General features: G+C 43.4%; 1 protein-coding gene across 1 annotated transcript; it reads left to right on the top strand.

Annotated features, from left to right (window-relative positions):
- The first annotated feature begins 206 nt into the window (after positions 1-206).
- SF3B5 (splicing factor 3b subunit 5) lies at positions 207-716 on the top strand. The gene has a single exon (XM_015858076.3). It carries the CDS (start codon positions 233-235, stop codon positions 491-493), a length of 261 nt encoding a protein of 86 aa, XP_015713562.1. The 5' UTR covers positions 207-232; the 3' UTR covers positions 494-716.
- The last annotated feature ends 10,239 nt before the right edge of the window (positions 717-10,955 follow it).

Here is a 10,955-nt window from a genome sequence, read left to right as displayed (position 1 = left end):
ATGTCTCTCAGTGCTACATTCAATTGTCTCTTGGACACCTCCATGGTCCAACATGTCCAATCTAGGACTACACCCCCCGACATGCCTTTATAGACCCGCATATTCCCCCCCCCTTCCCCTCATCCGGGATAGTCGGCGAAATCCCCCCCGCTCTCCGTTATGGGAGCGGAAAAGGATCCCGCCGTCCTGTGGCGTCATTTCCTGCCGCCATTTGACTTGCAGGGGCAGCGCCATGACGGACCGCTACACCATCCACAGCCAGTTGGAGCATCTCCAGTCCAAGTACATCGGGACGGGCCACGCCGATACCACCAAGTGGGAGTGGCTGGTCAACCAGCACCGCGACTCGTACTGCTCCTACATGGGCCACTTCGACCTGCTCAACTACTTCGCCATCGCCGAGAATGAGAGCAAGGCTCGCGTCCGCTTCAACCTGATGGAGAAGATGCTGCAGCCGTGCGGGCCGCCCGCCGACAAGCCCGACGAATCCTAACCCGTTGCCCTACACACCGGCTCCGGGCTGGCTGTGACTCCACACACCGCGGGGACATGGTGGGAGCCGCCCCGATCCTCGGTGTCCGCCGAAGGGAGCTGCAGGGAGAAGGAAGCTCTGTGTAACGCCCTCTCTTGGACACTTTCGTTTCGCTCAGTTGCACGGCTGTTCGCTCTTTGTGGTTTTTTTTTAATGGGAAATAAAATCTGCTGTCTGTTTCTAACGTGTTGTGTGGTAATCAACAATAGCAGGACACGGGGAAATGGTTTTAAGTTAAAAGAGGGAAGATTTAGGTTGGATGTTTGGGGGAAGTTCTTTACTAGGAGAGTGATTAGGTCCTGGAACAGGCTGCCCAGGGAGGTTGTGGATGCCCCGTCCTTGGAGGTGTTCAAGGCCAGGTTGGACGGGGCCCTGGGCAACCTGATCTAGTAAATGTGTATGTTTGGTGGCCCTGCCAGGCAGGGGGGTTGGAACTACATGATCCTTGAGGTCCCTTCCAACCGGGGTCATTCTGTGATTCTGTAATCTGCTGATAAGAGCTCTTGGTTCTAAAGGGAATACTGATATATTACATTTTTCAGCTCAGCTGTCCAGATGTTTAACAGCATGGCAGCACCTTCCCAGCCCCACTGACTGGTGCTCACTTGCTGCTGGAAGGGAAAGGAAGAAGCCTGCTGGCACTGAAAGAGTTTGATTTTTTGTTAGCATTTCTTGAATGGAGTGATCTGTGAGTAAAATACAAGTCAGTTGATTAAGGGCTCTGAAACTCCAGAGTGACTTTTCTTCACGGACTGCTTTATGCCTCGTCTTCCTTTTCCCTGTATTTTGCATTTTCCATTTCTTTCTTGTGTCTATTCCAGCTTTGTTTCTTTTTCAATTATGTTTGTATCCATCCAGTGATTAAAGATGTTTCCACGATTGACTGCACAAGCAAGTATGAATGTGGGGGTTAGACACTGTAAATAGGAGTGATGTGAAGGCAAAAAAGGAGTTATTTATTACTGTTTTGAAGTAAAATGCCTAGAAATCCCTATAAGGTGACTTTCACTTTAGTTATATTCAGACTGCAAACAAAATGGATGTTGGGTTTGTCCCCTAAAATAAGCTTTCTCTTATTGTAATAAAAGTAAATTTTGATTTCTAATAGAAAACGTCAAAGTAAAGTCTGGCTAAGGTTGTATGCAAGTTTACCAATGGCGTTTTTGAAGTTGGTGACCTCAGAATTTCTGAGCAATAAACGCCTCATTCTCTTTTCCAAGCCTTATAATCTAAGCTGTTGAAAATGCTGCAGTAAGAACAAGTGCATGCACTCCTGAGGTCACATTCAAGCCATAATATCAGTCTGAAGAACTCAGAAATAGCTTTTTGTTGTTGCATGTACTGCAATGAGGGCAAAGATGAAATGATCCTGAATCAAATGTAACCTGCTACATCTGTGGGGACTAGTGCTGTTCACAAAGCATTGTAAGCAATGTGAGCAAGTGTGAGCAACAAGTGTAGGGCACATGGGCAGAGCTGAACGCCTCCTTCTTCCAGGCCATCCTTATGATATAAGCCAAGCTGCTTTCAGGGAGAAGTCTGAGTTTTGGCTGAGAAATTTGGCTTTCCACTGTGATCTCCATCTCATTTTCCTTAATTTATGTAGTTTAATCTCAGATAAAGTGAAGTGTGAAAGAAATAACTTGTTTCCGATGCAGATGTGCACTGTGTTTGGCACGAAGGAATTTCACTTGTTCTGCCAACTATCCCATCTTTGTGGGTTGGGGTAGAACGTGTACATATTATTCTATTGCTATTTTTAATTTAAAATTCTAATAGATAAATATGTCTCCTAGATATAGATTTATTATCTCCTAGATATAGATTGGTTAAGTAGTTATTAAATACCACATATAATGGTATATATGTCTATGAGATATATATCCATGAGATATATATGCCGTTATATGTGGTATTTAATAACTATTTAGCCAAGAATACAATACGAAAATGACTTAGGTAAGATTTCTGTGAGAGCAGGTGTAAGCGAGTAGAAAGGCCTGCTCACAGTACTTTAATTATGGATCATTCAAGAGAAGAAGAATCAAGCTTGACAGTTTATTACTGTTCTCTTGGTAACGTGCCTGCATAATACACCAGGTAGAAATGTGAGGATTACTGAGTTAATATGGAAATTAAGAAATCTTGACAGTTTACTCAATTTCCATGTTCCTGATTTCTAGTGGAAGTGATTTTTCTTTTTTTTTATGACACCAGAGGGCAGCAAATGACAGTGCTGTTCAAATAAGGGCACGCTATTACTTGAATAGAATTGCATGTTATCTTGCAAAGTTCCTCTGAAAGGAATAGATGGGTACTTTAAAAAATGGCTAAAACTTACCAGTAAGCAGAAATACTGAGCTTTTTCCTAAGGTTCAGAAATTATATCCTACCTTTTATTCCAAATAGGTAAATAGAACAGTATGAAAAACCTAGTACAGTACTACAGCTCTATAGTTTTTAGTACTTGTTTTCTGATTTATTGGAATGACAGCAGTGCCTTAGTTAACACTTGCAGTGTTACAATTGCACTAGTGAGTTATTTCCTCCACAGGGTCCACCTTAGATCACTTCTCTCACTTCTTTCTCCTTTGTTATATTCAGCATATGACTCACATTTGTTTTTTTCAGGTTCATTTAAATAAACATTCATGGGTGATAACAGTTTGTAAACATCACACAAAGTCAGGAGGTGGCGTTTAAACAGGCTTAAAGCCTGACTGCGCATGATGTTGGCAGAGCTGAATCACGTGAGCTGCTGTCAACAGGCTGAGATTAACCAGCTGGAAGCAAAACCATTTGAAAGCCACTTTTGCTAAAAGGAAAAAAAAACATAACATGTTTCATTTTGAGCCAGAAGTTGTTACAGACTGTGTGGAAATGTTGAGGTAACGGCCTGCTGACTGCTGTGCAATTGGATGCATGCATTGCTAAGCAAACATGTGTAAGGCTTGGAAAACCAGAGCGCTGCTATTAAATTGGGAGCAGTGTTTGAGAATAGGCTCTTGTTCAATCTATAGAGTAGTAAAAGCTGTAATAACGAGGGAAATGTTTCTTTAGTATTGTTTCCTTCTGTTACAGAATCACAGAATCACCAAGGTTGGAAAAGACCTTAAAGATTATCCAGTCCAGCCATTCATCTATTACCAATAGCTCCCACTAAACCATGTCCCTCAATACAACATCCAAACGTTCCTTGAACACCCCAAGGGTCGGTGACTCCACTACCTTCCTATTAAGTCTGTAAAGCATCAGACTTATGAAAAACAAACTGTAAGACATCACTGGCTGGACCTGTGGAGCTGGACCTCCACCAGCTGCCCTGAGAGTGTGACAGGTCCATCCACAGGCTGGGAAAGTGGCTTACACCCACACCAGGGCTTGGTGGCATTGCTGAGTGGATGCAGCAGGCCTTCACACAAGTGGCACTAAAGCCCATTGTTTAAGGAGTTGTATCCTACTTTTCATTGCTTGTTAAAATGTTTTCCTTCTAAGCGATTGGTTCTGAAGCAGCTATGTACAGACAAATCTGTGAGCAATTTAACTTGTTGTGTTGCAGAGCTAACTCCAGCTGTCCTGGGATGACCTGGGAGAGCTAGAGTGAGCCCTTTGGCAGACAGCTCCCTCCAGACTCTGCTTCGTGATTGCATTCCCAGTATTCTGACCAGTTGTTTATGAGGAGGCTTTAAGAGAAAGAAATGATCCATATGCTCATCAAGCAAGCTGCAGAAAGCAATGAGGCCTGTTGTATCCCAGCAGCAGTGTAGGATGACTGACTTGGAGCAATGTCAAGACATGGGGCAATGCAGGCCACAGGATGGCCCTGCAACACTGCGTACTTTCAGCTTAGGACTTCCCAACCTGAGCAGAGCACTTGGGGTGTTCAATCTATTGGGCATCTGGACCCAGATTGTACCCAGATTTCAGCATCTCACCTGGAGCTTCCCACTGAATTCTAGAGTGGGTTTCAAGTCCTCATCATCAGTTTGGGTTGGGTCTTCATGTGGCCTCTCATCTCTGCTCATGAAGTCTTGTATCCTGTTGCTGAGCTCCAGTCTGTGGCACCTGAAAGACCTTGTGAACTTTTGCAGTTGGGAAGAACTTCACACTTCAGAGAGTAACTGTAGCCTTTTCTGGCCTATTTCTTTCCCCTGCCATATGAGCCCTCTCTGATTTGCTTCCCAATGAGCTACTATTGGGTGCATGAGGTAAGTCAAATGACTGACTGTTTTTTCTCCACATTTCCTTCTTTCTGCTTTGCCTAGGTACAATTTTCATGTAATCCCTTCTCTTACACTGTCTTTTGCCTGTGTTTTTCATCTCATTTTTTTTTCTGTTAGCAGTCAGTTAGCATAGCATTCCAGGCATTAGTAATGTTATGCTACTGCTTGATGTCTCAGCCTAGCAACAGCTCCTGGTGCTGATACCTCTGTTTCCGTCTTTCAATGATGTTAGAAGAGAAAGAAGAAAAACAAAACAAACTTGCTTTGGCCAAGCCTGTTAGAACTATGACTAATTGCTCTACTTTGAGCTGTCAGCGAGCAACTGTTTTGTATCAGATGCCCAGAGGAATAATCTGGGGAAGACTGCAGTTCCAGACGAATTCCCTGTATATGTTTTGAGATACACATGCACAAGAATCACAGAATCAGACTGGAGACTCCAGAGCTGAATTTTACTCCGTAGTCACTTGATGAACAATGTGCAGCTCTAATTGCTTTTTGTGTTTGTGCTGTCCCTGGAGATCATCCCAAATCCTCCAGTCAGCCCCCCAGTCCCACAGAGTTAAATGCAGATTCCACGATGGCAGGACTTTCTGTCAGATCCTCCCAGAGTCATGACTCATTTGCCCACACCTCCCATCTTCTCCAGCAAGGAAAGCATGATTTCACAGAGAAAGGTGGCCTTCCCCTGAGACTGGAGCAGTTAGAAGATGTCAGTATGAAAACCACTGAGGCTGGTTAGCCAGAAGGAAATATTTCTCCTCAACATGGGTCTGCTGTGACTAGGAGAAGGAGCGCTAAGTGAAGGAGTGCTGAGGGCAAAGCCCATTCCCATGGCACCAGGCTTTGTAGCCTGTGCACTGTAATGGAAGACAGGCCCAATGTCCCATAGGGTGACTGGATTCAGCCCTTCTCCTACTTTCCCCCCCCCAAAAAACATATCCAAATTGCTCTTTGTATCAGTCTAACTTTCATTATTTTCTCTCTCACAGCATAAAATAAAAACAAAAACAGAGCTCTTGGCCTTGGAGAAACAGCGGGAAAAAAATCCTCATGGTGAACTGACACTGTGTGTATCTACATATACATTATACACAGACTGGGCCAACAGTTGGATAATGTATTTTTAAGTGCTACTTCTTCCAAGCGTCATCTTGGCACACCTCAGATATTCATCTTTCATTTACTAACTGAAGGAAAACTGGTTTGCCTTGAAAATCTGTTTTCTAGATACTATAAATTGTGGCTCATGAAAACATGCTGTTCCCAAGGATGCAGCTTTGTTTGTCATTTCACACTGTGTGGATGTTCTGTGGATGTGAAGAGCCTACAAACAACCCCCCTCACCTTCTTTAAGAGCACTGCAGCAGCATGTTGGATGTGCCAGGAGCAAGCGTGTGCCAAAAGCCAAACTTGAAAAGGACAAGGATCAGCACTGCAGACAGCAGAACTCAAGAACTCTTAAGCAACTGTAGCTCTTGTCATGCTGTTTTTTACCCTGGTTTTCCAACCAGCCAACATAACACATTAAGATTGCTGTACCCACTGGGAAGGCTACTCTCCCATTGTGCTTTCTCCTTTGTTGTCCTGTGCACCTAGAGGAAAACCCTGTCATATTAATGTCTGCTTTCTGACTCCAATCCCTCCTTAACATATTCATTTGTTATAACGTGAAAAAGAGCTGCACAGTTCCTGCTTTCACAAGCTTTCTTCCCTGTACATATGCACAGCCCCTTTCTGGGACCTGTGGAGTAAGATCACCACACTGATGTTTACTGTTTGTTTGCTGATGAGCCAGAAAACACCACTTAGGGCTTGGGGCTATGGAGTGTTGACTGGGAAGCATTCACTGTCCTTGGAGAAACTTTTAACATTTCAATGTGTATTTTTATTCACTTTAACAAAATAGAAAGACAACATACTGAGAGGTTTTGTGCAGCAGGGCATTTCAAATTGTTTTGTTTAAAATAGTTGAAACATAAAGTTTGTTTTATAGCATGACAGTTTATACCAAGTGATGAACATGGAATGTAAGGCATTAAAACCTCTTGAAATAAAACACTGTGATGTTTTTTAAAGCCTTCTTGTTGACATTTTGGTGGAAATCAGTGTATTTACTTAAGGCATTTTACTACTTGAATCCTATAGTCTTGTAAAAATTCCCTTATTTTATTTAACCTAGAGCCATATCTCATCCTGCTATTTAGCTATGCACCAGAAGGTGGGGCTTAATGTCTTTTAAGTGTTCCAGAATTTTAATTCTTTTTACTAAGTCCTTTGGAAATGAGGGCTTGAAATCTGTCTTCTCTCCACCCTGTTTTACAGAGGAAATCCTTCTGGATCATCATTTCACTGAATCATTAAACCTCAGACTCAGGAATCTTAAGTAGTCCCAGTTTGTCTAATCCTAGCACAATCTGTTTAAGCAAAGATATTATCACCTAGGATATATTGAAGTCCAGAATCTTCGTAGCAAGAGCACAAACAATTGTGTTGCAGGAGATGTTACCAATTTTCTTCAGGTTTTCTGGGAAACTAATGAATGGAAAGAGAGGAGGTTTGCCTCATGTTTGTGCACCAGTGTTAGCAGGCGCTGGGCACACTGTGGTTCTGTGGATCAGGAACTGGTTGGCCTGATCCCCACATGGCCAACTGTTATGTTATATTTTGCATGAATCTTGGTGTCACATGAACTCTCAAGAAAGCCCTGTCTGGTGCTCACTGCTGACTAGCAGCGGGAAGAGCTCCTGTACCAAGGCATTAACTCATCAACTTCAGTCACACTGCAGCAGTGGAAAGTCTGTTGTTTAGCATAGATCCAGATCCCTCAGTGCTTCAGGGGTAAGTGTCTCAGGCATTGAATGTGAATCAGTTCTCTGTGGGGCTATCACAGAGCAACAGAGGATGGGTGAGCGTATCTACAGTGAGCTGTGTTACTAGGATACTGAACAGCAACAGTCTGTGCAAGAAGGAGCTTTCTCTGTGCTTTCTCCTTACTTTTTAACTCCTTTTGTTAACCACCAAAGTACTGGTTAGTAAATTGATTAGTAAAGATCTATTTTTTCCAGTTTTCATAATTCATCAACCACTCACTTAAGACAGCAAAAGCCAGAAATTCAATACATTGAATCAGAATCAATGCTTCAGCATCCTCTCATGAAAAAGAAAAGAGCAATCATTTTCTGCACATTTTGTTTCCAAAGTTCTGGTCGACCACAGTCTTATCTCTGTTACAATTAGTGTGTAGTTGTTAAAATGTGAAATCCTATTGGATATTTAAAACACTGCTCTGTTTTTCAGCAATCAATAAACTCCTAGCAGTTCTGGCACTTAGCAAAGTAACCCACAACTAAGACTGAAGTTAACACACCAATGAACTTGCCCAGGAAGTTCTTGAGACAAATCTGAAATGCAGTGTTCCTGTCTGGCAGTAGAGGACAAATTAAGCATGTATCTTTGCTTTTAAAATGCATTTAATTGCCAACATTCTCATGGGGGAAATGGGTTTATGAGAAGAATTTACGTCAAAATCATCTTTGTACCTATTTCCTTAGAAGAGAGTTGATTGTCCTTTATTTTCATAACTTCTGTGCCAAACATTCCAAGTATGAGGAAATATTGAGTTTTGTATCCCTCTTGCAACAACAGTTTCCCTTCAGGCAGTCTCTTCTCCTCCTCCCAGAAAATTTATGCCAATTGCCTTTGCAGTGCTGTTTGGATGGAGCACTGCCACCCAGTTCTGGTGCTGCCAGAGCCCTGCTGAGAGCGAGGTTGTGTTCTTCTGGCTGTTGTACAGCAGGAGAAATGAGATGAGCCCTGCCAAGAAGTGCCTACAGGCAGAAAAGAGAAAGACATACAATAGCTGGGCACCAGAAACTGCTAAGAATCAACCATCATGTAGTCTTTTTATTTTTAAACTTGGATGCATGCAGAAGTATTTTAGATTACCTGGTAGTATAAATGCTGTGGGGATTACTTAAATCCCATCTCCATCCATCTGCATAGGTGTTCTCCATCAAGGTGAGGATGACTTAGCTGTTGTTATCAAGCCAGTTTCACTTCACTGGCTGTAATGCAATTCTGTTTCCCAAGCTGGTGCTGGAGGTGGGAAGGAATAGGAGTTATTCTGCTTAGACAAGGTGAGAAACAAGAGAGTTGAGTTCCTTCTTCAAGAGATGAGGCTTACACAGGGAACAGCTCTTCACAGCAAATTTTCACATGCAGAAGTTTTATATGGCAGAAAGCAAGGAAATGTCAAAGGCTCAGGGATGAAAGAGACTAAAAATGGTCACCTAGGGAAGAGTCTGAAAGGTGAAAAGAGGAGCTACTGCTTGATGAGATGGAGGTACTGGGAAGCTAAAGGTTAGAAATGGAGAGAAAATGATTTAGAGAAGCATTCTGAAGGGAGTACACAAAACTGGGAAGGAAGAGGGCTGTGAAACGATGGGAGTTAAGGAAGATTTTAGAGATACTGCAGAAGGTGTAGAAAACTGGGACACAGAAGCAGTTTTATAAAGAGGTAGAAGCACTCATTTCATGTAAAGGAGTGAGGGGAGTTAGTGAAATCTTTTACTGACCTGCCAGACACAGGAGGTAGTGCTAAAGCAGGTGTCATCATCTCAGCCAAGCAGACCAACAGCAAAGTAGACGATGGCAAAGATCTGTTTCAGGGAGTCTAAAACAGGCAGATGCAGGGCAAACCAGAGGAAAAGGGCAAAGGTGCCAGGTAATCAAATGGGCATCAGTGTGAAGGTGAGAGTTGGTGAGTTAGGAGGTAATGAGGTAAGGGAAAGTCAAAGCTCAAGAGAGAACATCAAAGGGCTATCAGGGCACAGCAGTGCCAGGATAGGGCCCAAAGGAGTATTGAGTGAGTGGTGATTATGGGAAAAGGGTGAGGAAGAGAGAGCAGGTGCTGCAGTCAGCTATAATGAGAATAAAAGTCCAGCAGCTTTGGTCTCCCTGGGGTAGAGTATTAAACCTGGTTGCTGAGAAGGATGTAAGAGGGAAAAGGAAGAAGTGGAAGGAAAAAGTGATATAGTATAATCTGAGAAAGAGAGATGAAAACCGAAAAGTAAGAATATTTGATTAAGCAAAGGAAAAATGAGATATGACAAAATCACAGTGATGGAGAAGAGCCTCTGAAACTGCAGTGTCATCACTGGCTCCTGTTACTAGGCTGAACTTCAACTCCCTTTACAGTACCTGGATACCAATAGTGTGCAGTCCACACTCCCAGCCCAGGTTTCTTAATAAAAGTACCTAATTCCTGAAGCAGAGAAAGAATTTGATCCATGCAAAGCTGAAGGATAAAGCACCCTGAATAAGATAAATGCTGCAGAAGAGTTTTGTCAGGGTGACCCTGTGTCCTGTTTCCAAACCAGCCCTTAAATCATGTGGAGGTATTGCTTGTTAGGAATATCTTTCTCCAAAGACAGTAACAGCAGGGCTGTCTCCACTGAGCTCAGGGAACTTCACATGCCTGCCAAACTTCCCTCTTCTTCCTGTGTCATGGGCAGAGCCAGAGCCTGTGGCAGTGCTCTCCAGACCCACCCTGCATCTCCAGCTGTGCCTGTTGGGGTTTGCTGCCCTCCCAGCTGTGGATCCCATGGTGACAGCACCTCTTGGCCAAGGAAACCTTAAGCAGTGCTGAGCTCTAACAGATGAACGCCTGCAGTGCTTGCTGCCTAGCACTTTAGTCAAACACCCAGCTATTGTAGGGTGGTAGCCAGGGCTGGGGGTGGGAATCTGGCCTTCCTCATCGCCCTGGTGACAGAGAGACCATTCATGAAGGAATCGGACACAACTTGTCAATGTTTGGGGGGTTGGCTTATGCAATAGCAGCATTGTTTCCAGTCTCTAGGCTGACACAAAGATTTAGGCAATGGAGCTTCTTATTGTTTGCCCAGGGGGACTCTTTCTGAAGAATAAAGGAAGGCACAATCATCTTACTGCTGCAGAAGATTTGCCTGAATTGTGTGAAGAATCAGGGGCACTATGGCTAAGTCCCATGCACAAACTACATGGAAGTGAGAAGCCTTGGCCAGGATCCTCCTTTAAAACAAGTGATACTCCTTATAGAGCTAGCTCCTACATAGCTCCTTCTGTAGGACTTAGGGGGAGCTCCCTTGGAGCTGTGATGGAAACCATTTTATTTTGGCAAAGTGGCTCATCACAGAATCACAGAATCACAGAATTGTAGG

The sequence above is a fragment of the Coturnix japonica genome, chromosome 3 (genome assembly GCF_054131305.1).
Source record: "Coturnix japonica strain WE chromosome 3, WE-NBRP24, whole genome shotgun sequence".
Taxonomy (NCBI): Eukaryota; Metazoa; Chordata; class Aves; order Galliformes; family Phasianidae; genus Coturnix; species Coturnix japonica.
The sequence above is the reverse complement of the archived record's forward strand: the minus strand, read 5'-3'. Positions and strand labels throughout refer to the sequence as shown.

Bases quoted from the DNA above. Each gene is read 5' to 3' on its own strand.
- SF3B5 (XM_015858076.3), top strand. From the start codon at position 233: ATGACGGACCGCTACACCATCCACAGCCAGTTGGAGCATCTCCAGTCC.